Raw genomic sequence first — 20,582 nt, 5'->3', positions numbered from 1 at the left:
AACTTATACATCAGACATACCAGTAATTTGCTATCTCATAATCTAGAGAAGAGATAGGATTTACTGTTTATAAACATTTTTAAAGGTTCATTCAAGAAGTTCATATATAAAGTAAAAATGAATTATTTAGTTACATATGATAAAACCGAGTTAAACTGTCAATTGTCAAGAACTTGCCGACCCTGTATATGTCGACTTCAATAATTAGAAATCTGACAAAGTGCCCCTTACTTTTTCAAGTAAATCGAAACAATTTTCACGAATTATCGTTGATTTCAATTTAATTTAGTTAAAAACAAGCGAAGAAAAAAAATTTATTAAATAGAAGAAATGCTTTTAATTTCTTTATTTCCAAGTGTGAAATTTTGAGAACTATTTTAACTGTGTATTTCAATTTCTACCCTCACATAAATTGATCATCCCTGCTAGGCAGTCAAAAAATTATATGGAAGTTTTTGATTTCTAGAAAAAGCCTTCTTGAATAATAGCTCTTCAGATATCAGTTTTCAACCAAAAGGAAATTTAGAAACAGAAAATTTGTTTTTTGAAAAATAACAAATTCTTTACTTAATAAAACACCAATCAATTGTTAGAATATCATTTGTAAAAAAATATCTATTTGAATCAAACTTTAAAGCGTTGTTTTGAAGATTCCTATTTTGCAATCACTGTTAAAAAGTTTTTATTGATTCAGTTAAGGATTTCAGGGTTTTTTTTTCTTTCTTAAAAAGAGGAATTTACCTCTTTTTTGTGAATCAACTGAGAACTATGTGTCCAGAATTTGAAAGACTTAACTTTGAAGATGTTTTTTAAAGATACTTATATACATTTAAAATTAAAAATTTCTAATAAAAGTTCAACAGAACGAATTTCAATAACTTTAAACGAAATAAAAATATGTTAGTTAGTTACTGAATAAATTTGGAAATTTCGCATGTATTATTCTCTGTAGCTTAATTTGCTGTTACTTTAGATGTGTTTGTGGGAGTGTTTTTGCACTCATTAAATGCTGCTGCTAGAAATAAGAATAGAACATAGTAAAATCCTTTTTCAGTCTAAAAGAGTAAGAGGCCCCTAAATAAAATTGTTTTAAACCTATAATAATAATAATATTACTAAAGATGAAAACATCCTTGAGAATGATCCAAAGACATGCCATCGCAATTTTGATCCTTCTACAGACGGGTTGACTCCCCTACTTTGGTAGCCAAATGACCTGCGCGAAGTTGAGCACTTTACAGCAGAACATTTTAGAGAGGACCGATACCGCTCACCCCTGGTACCAACGCAGTCTGATCAAATTCATCATCCACCTACTTACTGACCGCAGCCAGTGATGCTTGACTTCGCTGTTCAACTGGCTACCGTGTCTTTACGATCAGTCCACTAATAGGCTTGTTTTAAGAGGCACCTGTCCCTTGGAATTTACAATACATTAAGTTTTAAGACTATAGACACAATCGGAAAAAATTCACTTTGATAAAAGCACCCCAAGCTTTTAGCACGGGAAATCGAACCCCTGTCTAAGCCGACGTAGATGATTGTTGTTGTAGATAATTTACGTCGCACTAGAGCTGCACATTGGGCTATTGGCGACGGTCTGGGAAACATCCCGGAGGATGATCCGAAGACATGCCATCACAATTTTGATCCTCTGCGGAGGGGATGGCACCCCCGCTTCGGTAGCCTGACGACCTGCGCGCGAAGTCGAGCACTTTACGGTAGCACAGTTTAACGAGGACCAATACCGCACACCCTCGGTACCTACGCAGACTGATCCAAGAGGTCACCCACCCGCACACTGACCGTAGTCAGTGATGCTTGACTTCGGTGATCTGCTGGGAGCCGTGCCTTAACGATTAGTCCACTGTGGGACCCAACGTAGATGAAGTCTCAAAACACTACATCGACTTGGCGGCCAAATGTTTATAAATTGCGCACGAGAGAAACTGTTAGGACAAGCTTGAATGGCATATGCGTGTGAGGGCAATCCGCACTGGTTGCGATTTTTTCGCAGGTGAATGATAACCTGATTATCGAGTTTTTTACAAGTAAAAATATTTTTCCAATCAGGTAGTCATACGCCTGCGTTTTTTTCACTTGCCAAAAATCGCATCCACTGTGAATTGTCTTATTGCTGCATTGGCTGCAAAAATAGTTCTGTTCAGCGAGTTAAGGGCCACCCTGGAAAGTGCATTTCATTAATCAGTATCTCATATTCTCTAGACCAGGGGTGGCGAACCTTTATACACCAACGTGCCATTTTTTCTAAAAAAATGTTTGATGAGGTCATAGACGTGCCGTCAAATAATTTTGACTTCGTGATTATTGGGAAAAAATTAATACTAAATATTATCAACTCAAAACTCTTTATTTACATTGAAAAAAAAAATTTGCACTGGCTCAGTTATACGCGTAATTCAACTTAAAGTAACATCAGTGTGACTTCTGTTGTTGCAGATTAGATGTTAGTTATTTATTGTTAGCTTATTTTTTATGGTTATTAATTGTTTTTTTAGCATTAATTGTTAATTTTTTAATAATAATTGTTTATTACTTTGTGTGTTTTTTTGTGAATTTTAATTTAATTGTTACATATGCTTCATAGTGTAATACCATTTGTGTAATGACAAATGTGATCGGTGGCGTGCCCGAAATATTGTGTCGGGTGCAGAGAAAAATTTCATGCAGAGAAAAATGTCACTTTAATCAAACGCGTTTGAGGTTCTCTGAGGTATGTATTTTGATAGTGAAAATAAGCCACTGACTGTAAAATCAATCCTAATTGGTTTCTGGCAACAGCAACGAAAACTACAGTTTCAGTTAATGTTATCGCGACCGTAACGTTTTATATGTAAACATTCCGAATCATCTTGAAGGAATAATATTTTGACACTTTTGTGATTTTTTAAGCTAGCTTTCTTACCTGCAAATATAAAATGGTAAGTTTGTATTATTAAATGCGTTTCTATATAATTAAAATTTATTCATTTTGAAATTAAATTAAATTTTTATTCTGACTTAATTTTTGATGAGTAATGGTACCTTTGTGTTACTTCTTTTATTGTTTTCCTGTGTCCATTAATCGATTAGTGTAGTCACAAAATTTTCTACGGGTTCTTTTAGTCATTCTTGATAGAATATAATGTTATGGTGGGTAAATTTTTGCATGTTTCTTTCTTTAAATTTCTTGCGTTTATAAAACTTTTAGATTGAACAAATTCTCTCCTTCACTATATGCTGATCTAAGATAAACGTAATCACATTCCTTATCGGTTGATATTGTAATTCGTGCTTGTTACTTTTAGGATATGTTTTAACGCTTTTCTCCGTTTTTCTTTACTGTCTTATTGTGTGTACCAATAATGAAACAAAGCATATTTATCTTAATTATACCCGGATACTAAGTTTGTTTACATAATGACAGGGTTTTCCTTTAACTCACATTATTCATGGGTTATTTATCGGTTTTTAATGTTAATGTTTCGAATTTTTTATTGTTTAAAATATTTAAATAAATTATAAACTTGAACTTTACTGCGATTTAGAGTATGCTATGTCTTTTGTGTCATAAAATATTATAGTTTTTGCCTATTCTCGCTGTAATTATTGGAAGCAAGGATCAGAAAATTAATCATTAGGTATAAATAACTGTTTTTGACTATTTCTATGGTTATATTTATTTTAGGCATGTCCAAAATTTTCCATAAGTATTTTGGTTCCTTGTGCAATGAATTCATGGAATGCCTAACTATAGAGATAGTCGCTCAGAAAAAGTTTAACAATACAAATGATATTTTTCCTTCTTTGAAATCCTCCAAAGATTCCAAACCACTCCGCCTTCCATACCACTGATTTATTCATTTTTAGCCAAAATTGTACTTAAAACTTTTTATTATTATTATTATCATGTGTTTTTTGTTTAGGGGTGGGGATCAGGTGGAGGAAAAAGCATCCTGTAGAAAGTAATTAAAAAACTAACAGTTGTTATTTATTTTTCATTTTAAGTAGGAAATCATTCTTTCTTTGTTACAACTGTTCATGTTTTAGAACTCTTCATCCTTTTAGCCCATAAGAAAGATTTAACAGTTAAAATCTGCATTTTTCTTTTATCCAAATCAAATTCATGACCATATTATTATCATAAATTGATAAAAAAGCTAAAATAGCTAGTGATTAAATCAAAACAATATTGGAATTCAGCATTTCATATACAGTGAAACCACCTCTCTGCAGCGACCACTCTGTTCTGCGGTAAAATAGTCATTCCTAGAGGTTACCTCCTTTGACTTCAAAATTGTTGTGACTTTTCAAAAATGATTTTAATTAGTTTCATTTTCTTGGTACAGGAATGCCACTTCTGTTGGTGTCATGAAAAGACAGATCTATGAATAAAATTTAACGTCTATAAAAATGATCCCAACTGATGTACAAAAATAAATTTACCAATTATGCATGATAAGACTTTTTTAAAATAAAGAATTATGTTATTTGTTCAAGTTCACATTTAATTTTATATCATAAAAATTAGTTAGCTTTAAAAATTGCTTTTTTTTAAATAATTTTTTTCTAATTAATAGTATTCATTGACAGCATCGTCTTTAGTGCATTCTGACAGCAATATGAGGTTATATCGTCAAAAAAGGGCTCTCTAAATAAGCAGGGCTGACGAAAAAAAACTTTTTTTCTTTCAAAAAGCGCAACCCAGACGGGTTTTTTGATATGATTAGTATATAACCTAATTACATAGTACAATGATTTTATTACTAAATCTATAACAGCATACAGTGTTAGTATTAAAAAGCTTTAAAAACAATTTAAATTATTATGCCAATTCATTTTATTTTTTATTAGATAGGATACAGTCGAAAATGTTTCTCAGTTTCAACTATTTAATTTAATTTAAATTCTTTCTTATGAATATTTTAGTTTGGTGATAACTAAAAGACTGTCCTATCAGAAAGACACCCTATATTCTTTCCAACACATTAGCTCTTTTTATTTCCTCATTTTTTACAATTTAGGATTGACCGTTATCTGCATACAAAAAATGAGATGGCCTTTAATTATTTATCAATCACACAAAATTTTTAATTTTAAAAGTGACACAGAACCTGAAACAAACCAGACAATGAGAATCTGCGTCCATATGAAAAAATTATTGAAAAAAGGTGTAATCAAGCTCTTATTCCTTTCCATTTTTTTGCTAATATGCTGAATGGCTAATTTTAGCTCTGAGTTATAAATTTCTGCTACGTTAAAATATTTTTTATTCTTTAAAATATAATATATTTTCATGAAATGAAAAATTCAAAAATGTATTCAAATTTTTTCGCTCAATTTTTTAGCATGTAATCAAGATTATTTACTGAAAATAATAAAATCATTTTAAAAAAATATTTTGAAATGTGTGAAATTAGTAATGTATGTAGTAATGATAAGGAGAAAAAGGTTAGCAAACCTATCCTTTTTTTTCTCTTTTTGTTCTTTAAAAAACATGTGTTTCGTGTTTTTTTAGATGCATTTATTTTTATAAAAACCCACCTAGTTTTTTTTGAACAGGTGAGTGGGTGACAGCCCCGTAAATAAGAGCCTCACACAAATATTTTAAATGCATTTTAGTCTACTTATTTGTTTTGCTAAATGTTTTTATATTTTTTCATGTTTCCTTATTTGACTTCTTCCCCATTTGGGGCAGATGTTTGCCAGTCTCTGGGAAAGGTTTTAATAGTCTTTAGTAAAGGTTTTCTTCAACTTAAAATCTATGGAAAAATTCTGTGACTCCTGAAAGTGATCGTAAATAGAGGTGGCCTTTCCTAAAGGTTTCACTGCAATATAATTCAGAATTAATTAAGAATTTTTCATCACTGTGTAGTAGTGATGAAAAATTCTTAAATGTGTAAAGAGTAGGTTTGCCCAATAAGAAGTTGTCTATAAAGAACTTTGGTGTATTATCTTAACTGTTTATTACATCCTATTTTCATTGTTAACAATGAATTTAATTGAATTCAATGAACTTACAGGATATTAAAATATATCTTAAAGTAATAAAAATTTGTGTTTTTCTTTTAATATAGTTGGTTGCTGTTCAGTCGTCTGAAGGAACAAAACGTATTGAATGTAATTCTTCTGAGAGTGTTGTCTCTTTTGTAAATAAGGTATCTATATGTGTTGAATAATTGAACACTGTTTAACAGATTATGCTTGAAATTTTTACTAATGCAAATATATTTCATTAGCTGAGCTGTAATGAAAGAAAACAAATGACATACCTCCACGTTCTTAATAAAATTTTAAAAAAATTTTAAATTTTGCATTTTTTTGCTATTTGTATTTATTTATTGTAAAATTTGCCGATTATTACTGTAGTTAGCTCTGTAATAGTCATAAGAAAGTAAGGTTAACTTAAGTAATAGCAAAATGCAACACAAGATAGATTGAAAAGGCAGACTACTTTTAAGCTGTAAATTTTTGTAAAGAAATGAGGATTTCCTGTTTCAGATAAAAAAAATGTAATTTGGAATATGTGTCTTCAACTAAAGAATTTCCTACTTACTTTATCTGAATTGTTAAAGTCTTATTTTCAGTTAGTGAAATGTTACCTGGTTCTTCAATTAAACACTCAGTATAGCGTTTTGAATTTTTGTTGTTGTTCATTTTGTAGTTTGTTAAGATTTCTTTCAGTTCTTTTAGAGTAAGTCTAATAACAATATCATTCATTGCTAAATTTGTCGTTTGATGAATTCCGATATTTGCTATTGAAAAAATGGTGAGCTTGAAAATCAAGAGAAAGAAAAGACTATAGATAACTCTAAAAAAGAGCAATTGACAAAACTCCTTGGATTTACAATAATTGTTGCAAAATAAATTTTAAAAGCCATGTGAAAATATGAGGCAATTATTGCCAAAAAAAAAAAAAGAATTCAAAATGAAATCATTGCAAACAAGTGTGTCAAAATAATCTCTTGTAAAAAGCGATTACTAAAATGTGTAATTCGATAATCCGGTCTTGTAAATATATATTTTTAAAATATCAGGGTGTAATGTAATGTGACCAAGTGGTATTTTAGAATATTATGAAATTGAAATATTGTGTTGTTCTTTGCTCTATAACAATTGATATGAACCTTGAAATCTGCCTATAACTGTGTACTTCTGTATCTTAGACTTTTGTCTACCATGTTATATTTTTTGAAGTTTCAAATGGAAATTTGGATGGTCTCTCAGACCACTTGAATTTCACTACCTAAATTATTCCCCAATTTCAAAGGGTAATGACTTTAATTTTGTTTATAATTTTTTTTCGTTTCCATTTATGTGAAAATTTGTTTTTCAGGTTAAAAGTGCCTTTGACATTGAGGCTACTCTAAGCTTCATTTTATACAAAGACAGAAGTCGGAAACATCCTCTGATATCCACTGATAAAAAACAGATATCTCATTATGGCATAAAGTAAATCTCTTTTTTTTTTCTTTTCTATAATTCTATTAAAATAGAACAGAATATCAAAACTTACATTCTTATTATGTGCTTATCTATCAACAGAGCATTATTTTCAGTATTTTCTATTTTCCTAAATCATTATACCATTCTTCATAATGCATGTTTGGTTACATTTATTATTCAAGGTGGTTGCAGAACAGGGGAAATATAAAAAAGTCAGGGAATTTTATCAATCCAGAGAAATGTGAGAAAATTCAATTGAAATAACCAAAAGATCAAGGAAACTGAATAGTGAAAGTTTCAATCTCATGATCATCAGAGTATTATTTTAAATATCCTCCTAAATCATACTATTCTTCATAATGCATGTCACATTATTAAATAAATTGGTAATTCAGGGTGGCCATAGAATAGGGAAAATATAAAAAAGTCAGGGAATTTTATAAATCTGGAAAAAATCAGAGAAAAGTGAGGGAATTCAATTAATATATAACAAAAGTGTAAGGGAAAGTGAATTAAATTAAGCTTGAGGTTTGATTTTATCTTAAAACATAGATCATGTAGTAAGGTTTTGAAATTAATACAATTCTGTTAGCAATTATAAGTGTTATGTAATATATTCTATGTATAAGAACAATTTATAATTAAAAAATTACTAAAATTAATGCCACAGATTCAAAAAAAAAAAAAAAAAAAAAATCAGGGAAATTCGATAAAATCAGCTTAGAAAAATCAGGGAATTTTTTTTCCTAAGTCTTTGCAGCCACTCTGTTATTTGTTATTACCTTCATCTTTAGTTCTGTTATGTAAACACATGTGCACGGGCTACATCCTGCAGGGGTGATTGTGCTCCGGAAAAAGTCCGGATTTCCGGAATTTTCACTAACTGTGATCCGGAAGTTTCCGGAAATCGAAGGTCCAGTTGTTTTAACAAATCATTGATCACAAAAGTTTCCGGAAATCAATGGTACAGGGTTGCCTCCGGCGACTAAAAAGCTACTATTTTCGGCCTTAGGCGACTATGTCGCTTTTTTACTTTTGGCGAAGTTTTTTCGCAAAAATGAACATTACTTTTCAGTCCCCTCGCTAATACGTGCGTAGTGCTGCCTACCACGTGCATGTGCTCAGTGACGTCATCACGCTAATCACTCCCTTGTTATTTAACCCCACGGAAGAAAAAAAAAATCTGCTTTCCTTCATTATTATCTCGTTCAAGTGGAAGCGTATTTTATTTTTAATTGTATATCTATGTGATGGATTTTCTACCATACCAGTGTCCTTCCTCTTTATAATACATTTCAGGTAAGTGAGTTTTATGTTGAATTAGATTTTTCTTAATATTCAAGATATTTTTCTTTAAAAAAATTTGCCAAATTACATTTTATTTTTTGTTGCTGATATTTTTAAAAATGCATCCTTCTTTAAATTTTTTTTTCAATTGAAACTGTTTTTTTTTTTGTTTTTTTTTACTTCAACAATATATATATATTTTTTTTACCTCAAATTTTTTTTTCTCCGGATTTTTCCGGAATTTTGACTTGGGCTCACAATCACCCCTGATCCTGGTACATTTGCAGACTTTCTTAAATTTTGTAGATAGTTCTGTTAAATAAATTTTCTTTTAAATAAAAATACATTTAAGAAAAATCACATTTGTTTACTTGTCTCACTTTTATAAATAATGTTGGCTTTTTTTATATTTCTAAAAATATGCATATTATTTTTTATGCATGTTTTTGATGTTCGATGTTAAAATTGTTTAAAATAACTATGTTTAAGTCATTTTTGGAATAAAATCATACTGCTTTTAGCAAAGAGTTTGCAGATACTTTCCGCTTGCATTTGCAGGTGGTATATTATCTTTTATATTTTAATCTTACTTTGAATTATTCACAAGTGCCTGATAATTCTTTTACTTTCTATGACTATTACAGGGAAGACACTAGGCTTTCAAAATCCCGGGTCCCTGGGACCCATGACTTTTAAAAAACTGGGTCCTTTTGAAAAAAAATGGGTCCTTTACATAATTTTTTAAACAAATACAGTAGAGAACCATTTTTCCGGTATCCAGAAAACCGGGAAAAATTTTGCTCGATTTTCCCACCATTTTAAACTAGAACGAAAAAAGCGGAATTTGGACTCATCCTTGAAGTTGAGTAGAGGAAAATGTAAGGAAGGGGAAAATTTTTTTTCCCCGTTTACCCAGAGAAACGTCATTTCCTCTGTGACCTTGAAGGCAGGGAAGGGAGGAATGTTTTATTTTTTCCTTTAGGCCGTCAATCAAACTCAAGGGTGTGGCATGCTGATTTCGTTTTCTGCTTGATTTACGAGGGGGGTGGGGAAAATGCATTGCATGCATATCAGTGAACAGAAAAAGAAAAGAGAAAAATATATTTATTTGACATCAACTAATAAAAATAAAATCTTTTTCTTTTGAATAAATTCTCATTCTTTGGAAGTGCGGTATCAATTGGTTGCGGTTTTTCATGGTGTGGAATCACATCTGCAGTAATTAAAAATGTTGTTTTTATCAACAAAAATAAAATAAAATAAGAGGAGAATTGTTTATTAATTTAAACATAGGATTATTTTATGAAGCAGATTACAGTTTTGTTTTTCTGATTCCACTATGTTTGATTTTTTTTCTTTTCGCGATAAATTTCGCACTCAATAAATTAATTCTTTCTATTCATAAATTTCATCATTAGGTTTTTTTTTTTTTTTTTGAATTCCGTTTATTTTGCCTTGTTCCGGGTTTTAATATTTATGCTAGTGCCTTTTTTAACTATCGTTTAAATCATTATTTTTATTTCATTGTCTGGCAAAGTCATACTTAAATAATATGTTATTAGCTTTTTAAGATTAAGAAATTAAAAGTAAATAACTAAATGTAGCACACATACTATAATGTATTTTTATTTGAAAGCTTATCTTTTACAATCACGAATAAAATTGGGAAAGCATTCAAAATAAAATAAAAGAGAGAAAAAATCTTTAGTACTCTTGAAAATATTCCTGTACGATGCGACCGCCAGCTATGAATTTTTCGCCAAAATGGAAACCCCCATCTTGGAACAAGTTTTCAGAGCCCAAACAATAGACTAGCTCTCTCTACCCTAATATCTCCTCTAAGTGCTATAATGGTCAACATTTTGAGTCATAGAACTGGTTTCCCACCTGTGTGTCTAACATGTGTTGATCTAACTCTGGAGACAGGGTTTTTTTTTTATTTTTATACCGAGGATGCATACCGATTTATTTTTTGCGTCCCAATTTTTCGATTTTATTAAAATGTTTCGATATCAAAGATTAAAAAGTCGGGAAATTTATAAACTTTCTTCAAAAATTTACGCGTCCCGCGGGACGCGTAGCGATCATTTTTTTGCATCCGATTTCAATTTTTTGCGTATTTTACGCGCTATAGCGCGTAAATGTCTTCCCTGTATTAGTTTTTTAAACTTCTGTTAACGTCTGTTAAACGATGGTTATAAAAAAAATATGGAAATTGGAGATACTTCTCTTTTTAATATTACACACTTATATTAGACTGCGAGACAGCACATTTCTGATTTTTTTTTTCAGATTAGGCATAGGATTTAAAGAAGAAGAAAAAAATCACCTTGGAAATACAAATGAGAAATGAGTGTATTTTTTGTTATATGTTTGACTTTTTAAACTACTTGTACTCTTTAAATATGATTTATTAAGCAATTGTGTGCTTAATAAATCACATAAAAGCAAATAAAAAGCCTTCTTATGATTATGATTATTATCTTATGGTTATGATTATTACCATTATTTAGTGTAATGTTGTCTCCTAGAACTCTCTTTTTTAGAACTAAAGTAAATACTACTAAAATTTTTTATCTTGTTTGTCACTAATATTACAGTATTATTATCTAGTTTTCGCTACTGATTTTATACAATTGTTTTTACACTAAAATCTTTTTTTAAGGCATGGTGACACATTATATTTAGTTCTTCAACAAGGAAGTGTAAATAGTAAAGAGGATTCATCATCATCATCTAAGTCACCATCTAACGATAGAAGAAAAAATTCTTTATTAGATGTCAATGAAGGAATTTACACTAACCTTGTCGAAGATACAGTAGATACTTATTTATTTAAACAAAATGGTAGTATTGAGAGAGAAAGGGACCCTAAATTGTGAGTATACAAATTTCATATTATTATTGTATCATAAAATAAAATTTAGTTCCTTAGGGGGGCTGTTGACAATTTGGTATTTGTTCCTAAAAACTGGCAACTAAAAGATATTACGATTTGTACACACTTTCACTAATCCTTTAAAATGCCTCTATTAGATTATTTTTTGAAAAAAGTTAATTAAAATTAAATATAACAGTTCATAAATTCTATTTTGTGATTCCTTATTACTTTTTCATGTGGAGAAGTATGCTATTTTGTAACAATAACATAGAGCAAAATATGAAATCAAAATTCCCAAAGCAGTCTCCCTTTACAATCTCTGATCAGGAAAGTCACTTTAAGGGGAGGTGATCCGAGTCAAATTTGTATTGTCTCAGATCAACAGGCCATTGCCAAGACCTGTCACATCAGGGTTTCCGCTACAGTAGCTTTTTTCGCAAAATGCGAAAAGACCCCTCAAAAATGCTAAAATTCAACAAAGCATTTTCGCATTTTTGCTAAAGGATTTTACTAAATTCCATTTAAAAAAAAGCTTCCGCGAAAAACCATGACGCTAACATCCATGAAAAAAACTTGATCAAACAAGAAGGAGAAAAAATCTAAATATCTTTCGCAAGAAGAACCATGACGCTAGCGTTCACGAAAAAAACGTGATCAAACGAGATGAAGCATAGTGATCAACAAAAATGGCTAGAATATATGATATATATATTTGTTAATGATTAATATTTAGGGCCCTGAAAGTGCATTTAACTTTCAAGAAGCATTTGTAAAATGGGCAAACATGAAAGAAAGGAAGATTGTTAATTATAAACCAAAATGTTTTGATAAATAATAAATGTGTTTTTTTTTTGTTATAGGTATTCTTTTTGTTATTCTTGTACATTAAGCTATTCTTTGTCAGATAACTTACAGTACTTGTTTGATATAAAGTAATTTTATAAGCCTAATGGCATTTTAGCATTTTGCTAAAACTTTTTTTCAGATTTTAGCTTTTTTGCTAATGAATTTTTAGACTCAGCTTAAACCCTGTGTCACATGCTGTGGAATGCGATCATGCATACATTTATACATCTATAGTAATAAAACGGAAAATATGTCTGTCTGTGTGTGTCTCATAACTAAGAAACTGTTGGTTTTGTCATCATGGAATTAGAACACTTTTAGCCCCCAATCTTGAAAAGCATTTAAAAAATTTCAATCAGATTGTTCAGAAGAATTTTTTTATAGATTTAGAGCTAGGGTCATTGATACAAATTAAGCTGCAAATAATTTAAAATAGTAATAATTTTACTGCAGAGATTATTAGTTTTGTTAAATGCCGGCACTTGTAATTATCAAAAGTCTTAAATAATATATATAATTCTGTTCCTGGAGTGTTATTTCAAGTTATGAAGAACAAATAAATGAAAAAGTTCAACAAAGATAGAGATTTGCTAACTATTGATTCCAGTGTTAATCTTCGATAATAGTTATGCTATTTAAATAGTTATGTTATATAAATACAAAACTTATTCTAAGCATTTAATTTTACGATTAACATGTTTATTTTTTATAACTAGTTTGGGTTATAAAATATTTTATATTTTACATATTGTTATTTTAATTATACTTTAAATCACGAAATGGGTACCTGAAACAAATTTTTAGGGGGAATAGAAATTAAATCAAATTTGAGTTGGCCATTATGGAATCTTATAAATTATTTAGGTAATATGATTATTTGTTGTGCCTAATATGTTTATTTTATTTTTCTTCAATTGCAGGTGTCATCACGGTCCCAATGCAAAATGTGTACATTGTTTCTCAGTAGAGGTATTAAATATTTACTTTAAAAAATTTCAATTACCATAAGCTTTGTATAAACTCACTATTTATACTTATAGTATTTTGTTTGTTTTAAATTCTGTACTACAATTTTTCATTTGTTTGAGTTTCTGTCATACACTATTTTGCTCAATTTAGTTCATGTTCTACAATATTTTTGTTCCCGCAATTGTCGGTTTCAACTAATTTGTGAATAATTAGTTTACTGTTGTGAATTATAAATTTACCGTAATTTACTTTTTTTATGAACTATGAAAATTGTATGTAGAGTATGAATTTAAAATATTAAGTTTTTTCCCCCTCCTTTCCCAGCCTTATAGTGAAGCCTATTTACAAGAGCAGAATATTAAGCACATGTCATTTCACTCTTATCTCCGCAAGTTGACTGCTGGTATTGATAAGTAAGTTCATCTCTTTTTTTTTTATTCCTTCTTTTTTGTATCGCCCATTTATTAGCAGACAAAAGAATGTCTTGGCTATAAGTAGAGCCTAAATTTTAATGACCTAAAAATGTCCTTAATAACACAAAATTACCTAAAAAATATTTTTTAAAAATATAGCCTTAACAGATAAAAAATGACTCAAAACTCTTTCTTTTTTACATTGTCTTTAATTTTGAAGTTTCAATCTAGCAATTGTCAATGTAGTTTTTGCACATTGTGAATTCGTTAGGTATTACATAACCTGTGTCTGTCTTAAGCGTTACAGTGGAGCAATCAGTAAATAGCTAGTTTCAAACTTTTGTAGGAGAGCTGTGTGTCGTGGGTTCAATTCTGGTAACCGACTAAACGATTGGCATTAGCAGAGTGTGTTTTAATTCTTTTAGTGGCTGAAAGTACTCTCATTGGTTGTGGTGTGGAAGTGTAGAGAGAGGGGTATTGACTCGGGTGTTGTCCATGTCACCCGACCAAAATAGAAATTACATGGCATTCCTACCAAAGCTATTGAAAGATAGAATCCTGGAAAACTGAGATGAAATATGATGTGTGTGTGTTCTAGAAACTGGCATAATTAAAGATTCTTCAGCTTTTCTAGAGGAACTTTTTTAGACACCTTCCTTCTTTGTTAAATGATGACTTTCTTGATCCTCAATCAAATGCAGAGATGTTTTTATTTCATCAAGCTCTAAGATGTTTATTCCTTCCAATATACTAGGTCAAACGAAATTGTTTAAAAGTAATTATATTTTCCACTTAATATATTGTGTATAATATGTACAGGGAAAACACAGGGAATTTTTTTTTCATATTTGAATGGCAACCCTGAATATATTTTTTAAAATTTTTATCTGAAGTACTCATTAGAATGAGTGACTCAATATTGAATATATTTAAAGTTGTGCATAAATTGGTTTATGGTGACTAATATAATCAAGAAAAGAGTTCTTTCTCAGAGACTAATTATTTTATCATGATCATGTAAAATCTTTGAATTGAAAATGATTTTGCATTTTATTACTATCTATGTTTTGCTTTTTATTATTATATATGTAACATTAAAGTATTTAACCAATCTTTTAGTTTTTTTTTTTTTTTTTTTTTAAATCTAAATTCTCTCTTTTAATTTATTGTTCCAAATTAAACATGTTCTCACATTTTATTATTCACATTTTGCCTTTATTTCTAAATTAGTACTAAAGTATTCTAAAATTTACTTGTTAGGTTTTTCTTTTAACCAGAAAAATCCCTCGACCTAATTTTTTTTTAAAGAATAGAAATAATAATTAGTAAAAAAAAAAGTTTGTATGAAAAAGTGCATTTTTGTGTCTGATTTTGCAACTTGAACTATGACTAAATTCAATATTTGAAGCCTACCCAGCAAACCACTAAGAGTGATGTATGTCAATATGTACCTGCAAAAGCTGTTCAGTTGGTCAAAAGTTATTCACTTTTTTTTGTGCACTTGCCCATTGATTACGAGAGATAGCATTGATTGAGTATTAACCAGGGCTCAAAAAAACTCAGAAATTTTACCTGTCCCAGAGGACAGCTTGTCCAACAATGTACCCGTCCTCCTTTGAAACTAACCCGTAGCTTCTAAATAAATAAAAATATAACTTTCTCTTATTTATTACAAACATTTATGTAAATTGCACAATGAATTAGTAGTTACTATGATTACAAATACTGGGATTACATTATACAGTAATAAGAGAATTAACAGGATTTCTGGATTAGAGAGTCATTTTAGAAGTGAGGCGCTAGACTCTTGTAAGATAAAAAAAATTGAAATTGTATCACGAACATTAGCGAGAACGAATTCGAGAAATTTGTTGTCCGCAGGGAATTTTTGACCACGGTTTTTTGAGCCTTGGTATTAATGATGTCTTTGTTTTATTAGAGGTAAATTTGCTGCCTTAGAAAACATCAGCTGTAAAATTAAGAGTGGGTGTAAAGATCATCTACCATGGCCTCAGGGCATTTGTACAAAATGCCAACCTAACGCTTTCACTTTAAATCGGCAGGTAAGTTTTTTTTTTTTTTTTTAACTTTCATCCACATGTATAAGTGCTTCACAACATTTAGATGCCCTTGATTCTTGTTTGATTTTTATCAATGCTGATTCTTTAGTAAATTGATATATAAGCAAAGCATATATAAATATACTTTCCCTAGAGATATTTTATTCTCCTCTACAAATATATTTCACACAATTTGGAGATGCTCTTCAATAAACTAGTAAGATGTATTTTTACCCTTTATTTTTTAAAATAAAAGTTCAGCGAAAAAAGAAATGGCACATGCCTGAAATAAAAAGTTTTTTTTTTTTTCAATGCTGAAAACGCTAACAGATTAGATCCATTTTGATTTCAAACTAATTAAAGAATTTGATTGAAAAACTGTGGGCAATATTAACTTAAACACCAAAGCAAAGGAATCTATTTATTTTATACAAATATTAAATTTTAACAAAAACATTGTAATTCATAATTATCGCTCATCGCTATCTAGTAATGATGTCGCTATAGAATAGGTTTGATTGAACTTCAGTGCTTGCTTGCCTAAGCAAAATTTTTACTATATTGTTGTATCTAATTTTGTTTGAGTTTTCTTTTTACCCTAACATTTTGAAATGCTGAACAAAGTTAATTTTTTTTATAGAGATAGAATAAGAAATAAATAATGATGAAGCAAAAAAAAAAAGTAGACATATGAATAGCTGCATGAAAAAAAAAATTGTGTTTTACTATCTAGTGATTGATGCAAAAAGATCATCGTGGTTACCTATTATTTTTATCTTGTTTGCTGTGAAAAAATAAATTATCAAAATGAAGAAAAATCCAATCATTGATTTAATATATGTGCCATAATTATGGAAATATACATTTTGGAGTCAACAAGCTATAAATTTCTGAAAATTCTGTAAACAACTCTAGATGTTCTGTGTTAATTGGTCAAAAATAAGTTCAGTCTTGAAATTTTTTAGAGTGTCATCCCATGATCATGGGAGACCTATTTATATATATATATGTATAAAAACTGTAAAGATTAAATTTTTTTTTATTAATTTTCCTATCCATTTGTTTCTCCTAATGATTTATTTTTAGCCTTACAGACATGTTGATAATATTGTGTTTGAAAATTCATCGATCGTGGATAGATTTTTGAACTACTGGCGCATCACAAGCCATCAACGGATTGGAATCTTGTATGGCTATTATAAACCTCACAAAGATGTACCCTTAGGCATCCGGGCCATTGTCACTGCTATCTACGAGCCACCGCAAGTAAGTTAATCTTGGAATACAATTTATTTCTCATGGCTTCATTTGTAGTTTTTGATGTAGCATTTTTCTTAATGATAGTGAGAGAACAATTCTGATAATAAATGAAAGCACAAATTTCTAAAACATTTTCTCTAACCAAACTATATTATTGTCAGATTAATATAATTTGTATCAGATCCAATAATTATATCAAATATATTATCCAATAATTATATTAAATATAATTATTGGATTTTATATAATGATGGTTAATATAATTTTAAATCACTTTTTTTTTAAAATTGAGAATAAAATACCAAAATTGAAATTTTACTTCCACTTTAGAAGAAAGTAGAATCTTCAGTCGGCTTTTGGTTTAACCACAGATTATAGAAAGGCCCCAGTGTGTTGGCAGACAGTGTGTCCCCTGATGAAGTGCTGTTTTTGCTAACATATATGTAGCATAAAAAGCTTCAATTAATCTTTTTATGTTAGTTTCTTCGTTATAAAACAACTCCTAATTTATTACTACTTAATTCTTCAAATCGAAGCACTTTATGATACTTTTACAAAACCACATCCTGTTTCTAAATCTATTTTTAGCCAACTATACATAAATTTAAATAAAGATATTTTTCCTTTTAAGCTTTGTGAGAATCGCGTGATCTATTTAATTAACCAATAGTAATTTCTGAGATTTCCCTCTTTTCCCTAAATAAAGGCATTTTCGGATTTTTTGCAAGATTTTCCCTACCAGAAAGACAGTTTGCTGATGGAGTAAACATCACTTCTTCGCTCCCACTCAACTAAGAATGATCAAATAAAAGTTACTCTGAATTAATTAAAATCCTGTGTCTGTTTTCCTGCTCGGTCCGACTGCATCATTTTACATATATATCTTTAAAATTTTGGTTTCTAACTTTTTATTTAAATAGTTTGCATAAGACAAATTTGATTTTAGCTGCTTTTAGCGCTTTTTCATTTTGACGCATTTTAAAGTTTTATTCTAAAATTTTTCTCTTAAAATTTGTTTAAATCAATTTCATACTTTGATTGGACTTCTAAGAGTAATGTAATTGGGAACAGTGAAAACTGTAATGAATAGAACAGATTATAAATAATTGTGCAGAAATGAGAATTCCTTAATGTCTAAATGCATATTTCTTAAATTGTTTCTTAAAAGTTTTTCTATACCATAATTTAAAGACTGACATTTATCTCCTATCATCTTCTGAATCAATTGTTTAATTTTATTTTCTATTTCTTATTGAACAATTGAGTTTTTTCAGTTAATAGTTTTGAATATTTATTTATTTAGGATGGTTCTCGAGACATGTTGAGACTTCTACCAGACGAGAAAGCAGAAGTTATTGATAAAATCGCTACACAGCTAGGATTGCAAAAAGTCGGATGGATTTTTACAGATTTGATAGCCGAACAAAATGGAACTGTAAAACATATTAGAAATATTGTAAGTCTACTTTCTTTATTTCAATTAAGTGGAACTCTTGTTAAATGAGTGTTTTTTTGTTTGCTTTCTTTTTCTTCTGAAAAACAAAATACTATCACTTAAAATTATTCTGGTTTCCGAAATTTTCAATAAAATTCTCAATTAGCAAGTTCCATTAATTAAATCATAAATTTTTAATATTTTTCTTCCAAAATAGTAATGTCTTTTTCACTCATTAACTTTTAATGACATTGTAATTTAACTTTTTCTTCCCGTTTCTGTTTTTCAGAAATGTTAACCTCAAAAAGGTACCATTTAAAAAGTGGCAGTTTATTCAATGTATTTTATTAAAAGAAATATATTTTTTAAACCGTTTTTTTAAAATATCTTTAAAATTTTGAAATATGAAATTCTTTTATGCTGTTTTCATTAATGCTGTAGACCATAGCTATTCACTGACTATTTATTCGAGGTATGCTATCTGAGGCCAATGGTCTAGATCTTCTGCAAATTCCTTAAATTATCAATATGAAACTCCCACCTTCTAACTGAAAATTTTTTGAAAATAAATAATTTGCATAAGAAAATTTTACAATTATTTTAGAAATAAGTTGTAACAAGTATGTAATTCTTTTTTCTTCTCCTCTATCTTAAAAGGGCACTTTGAGTTTTGAAAAGGCACTCACTTGACACCGTAAATATTTATCAAAATATGTAATAACTGAATTTTAACCTCAACAATTTTTAAATTACTCTCTCATAATATTTAAAGTGTATGTTTCAAAAAGTAATTCCCTCTTACTATCAGAATAAGAGAAACAATTTTAATTTATAAAAATAATTTAACACAGGCTTTTTTTTTTTTTTTTTTAAGTTAATGAACAAAAGATGATTAATTGATAAGTAACAGGAAAACTTTTTTTTATAATTTAAACTGAAAATTATGAAAAAATGAACATTTAAAGGTGCTTTTTTTATTAGAAAAAGGTATTTATTTAAAAAATAGTTTAAAAATTTAAATCACTTAAAAATGAATTTTATTGAAAACCTTTCCGTTAAAAGTCACTTACAAAAATTTAACCAGTTGAGAATAATCTTAAGAAGGTAAATATTTTTAAAAGAAATCAGAATTATACCAATAAACACAGATAATTTTACTAGCGTGTTATTATCTTTTAAAGAGTGAATAAATTTTTTTTAAGTGGAATGTAAATAAAAAGGCAATGTTTTTACGGGATGGCGGCTTATTTATTACAAAAAGGGTGCATTTATTGGGATCAAAGGGCAATCATAACACTGTTCAAGTATAGTGAATGTGCATTTTTATTTGATCTTTTCATATTGCTTTACTTTTCTGCAGTTGTGATTATGACTACTATGCTATACGTTTATGAAATTCGGATTTAAATTTTTTTATTTCAGAATTCTCACTTTTTGTCTGCTCAAGAGTGTATAATGGCTGGCCATTTTCAGAACTTAAATCCGAATCCTTGCAAGTTATCTCCCGAGGGGTATTTCGGTTCTAAGTTTGTAACTGTTTGTATAACAGGTGAGTATTTACTCAAATGTTTCCTCTTTTTTTTCTTTGAAAAAAATAGTATTTTTAAGAATTAGTGGAATGTGACCGATAGCTAACAAATTGTTGTGAATAAAGAAAATGTGCTCTTTTTCCTGAGTTCTTTAACTGTCAATCTTTTTTAAAATCAGATTTTATGAAATATGTGGTTCATTTAATGTAGATAAATATCCGAACTTACTGGTGTAAGAAGAAAAAAAAATTTCCCGATTTTCAGTTCTTGATATTCTTAATTTTGTGTATCTACAGAAGATCCTCTTTTCTGTGAATTAAAAATTTTAAAATAATTGATTTGAAGAATCAAAAGATTTGTATTTTAGACCAAATATACCTTTTTATTTCATTTTAATTCAAAATGCTAGTAAAAATAGTTAAATTTGATAGTTCAAACTTAGAAACTGTTTACAAA

General features: G+C 29.2%; 1 protein-coding gene across 1 annotated transcript in view; it reads left to right on the top strand.

Annotated features, from left to right (window-relative positions):
* Positions 1-2,850: 2,850 nt before the first annotated feature.
* Positions 2,851-20,582, top strand: part of Npl4 (nuclear protein localization 4) — a 29,081-nt gene continuing 11,349 nt past the window's right edge. The window contains exons 1-10 of the mRNA XM_087163193.1: positions 2,851-2,942; positions 6,078-6,158; positions 7,337-7,452; positions 11,399-11,611; positions 13,381-13,429; positions 13,754-13,842; positions 15,782-15,905; positions 16,989-17,168; positions 18,466-18,618; positions 20,020-20,146. Of these exons, the coding sequence (XP_087019319.1) occupies positions 2,940-2,942; positions 6,078-6,158; positions 7,337-7,452; positions 11,399-11,611; positions 13,381-13,429; positions 13,754-13,842; positions 15,782-15,905; positions 16,989-17,168; positions 18,466-18,618; positions 20,020-20,146 (1,135 nt within the window). The 5' untranslated portion in view covers positions 2,851-2,939. The remainder of the gene's footprint in view (positions 2,943-6,077; positions 6,159-7,336; positions 7,453-11,398; positions 11,612-13,380; positions 13,430-13,753; positions 13,843-15,781; positions 15,906-16,988; positions 17,169-18,465; positions 18,619-20,019; positions 20,147-20,582) is intronic.

Source organism: Parasteatoda tepidariorum, chromosome 5 (assembly GCF_982258835.1).
Source record: "Parasteatoda tepidariorum strain Cologne lab strain chromosome 5, Ptep-v5.0, whole genome shotgun sequence".
NCBI lineage: Eukaryota > Metazoa > Arthropoda > Arachnida > Araneae > Theridiidae > Parasteatoda > Parasteatoda tepidariorum.
The sequence above is the reverse complement of the archived record's forward strand: the minus strand, read 5'-3'. Positions and strand labels throughout refer to the sequence as shown.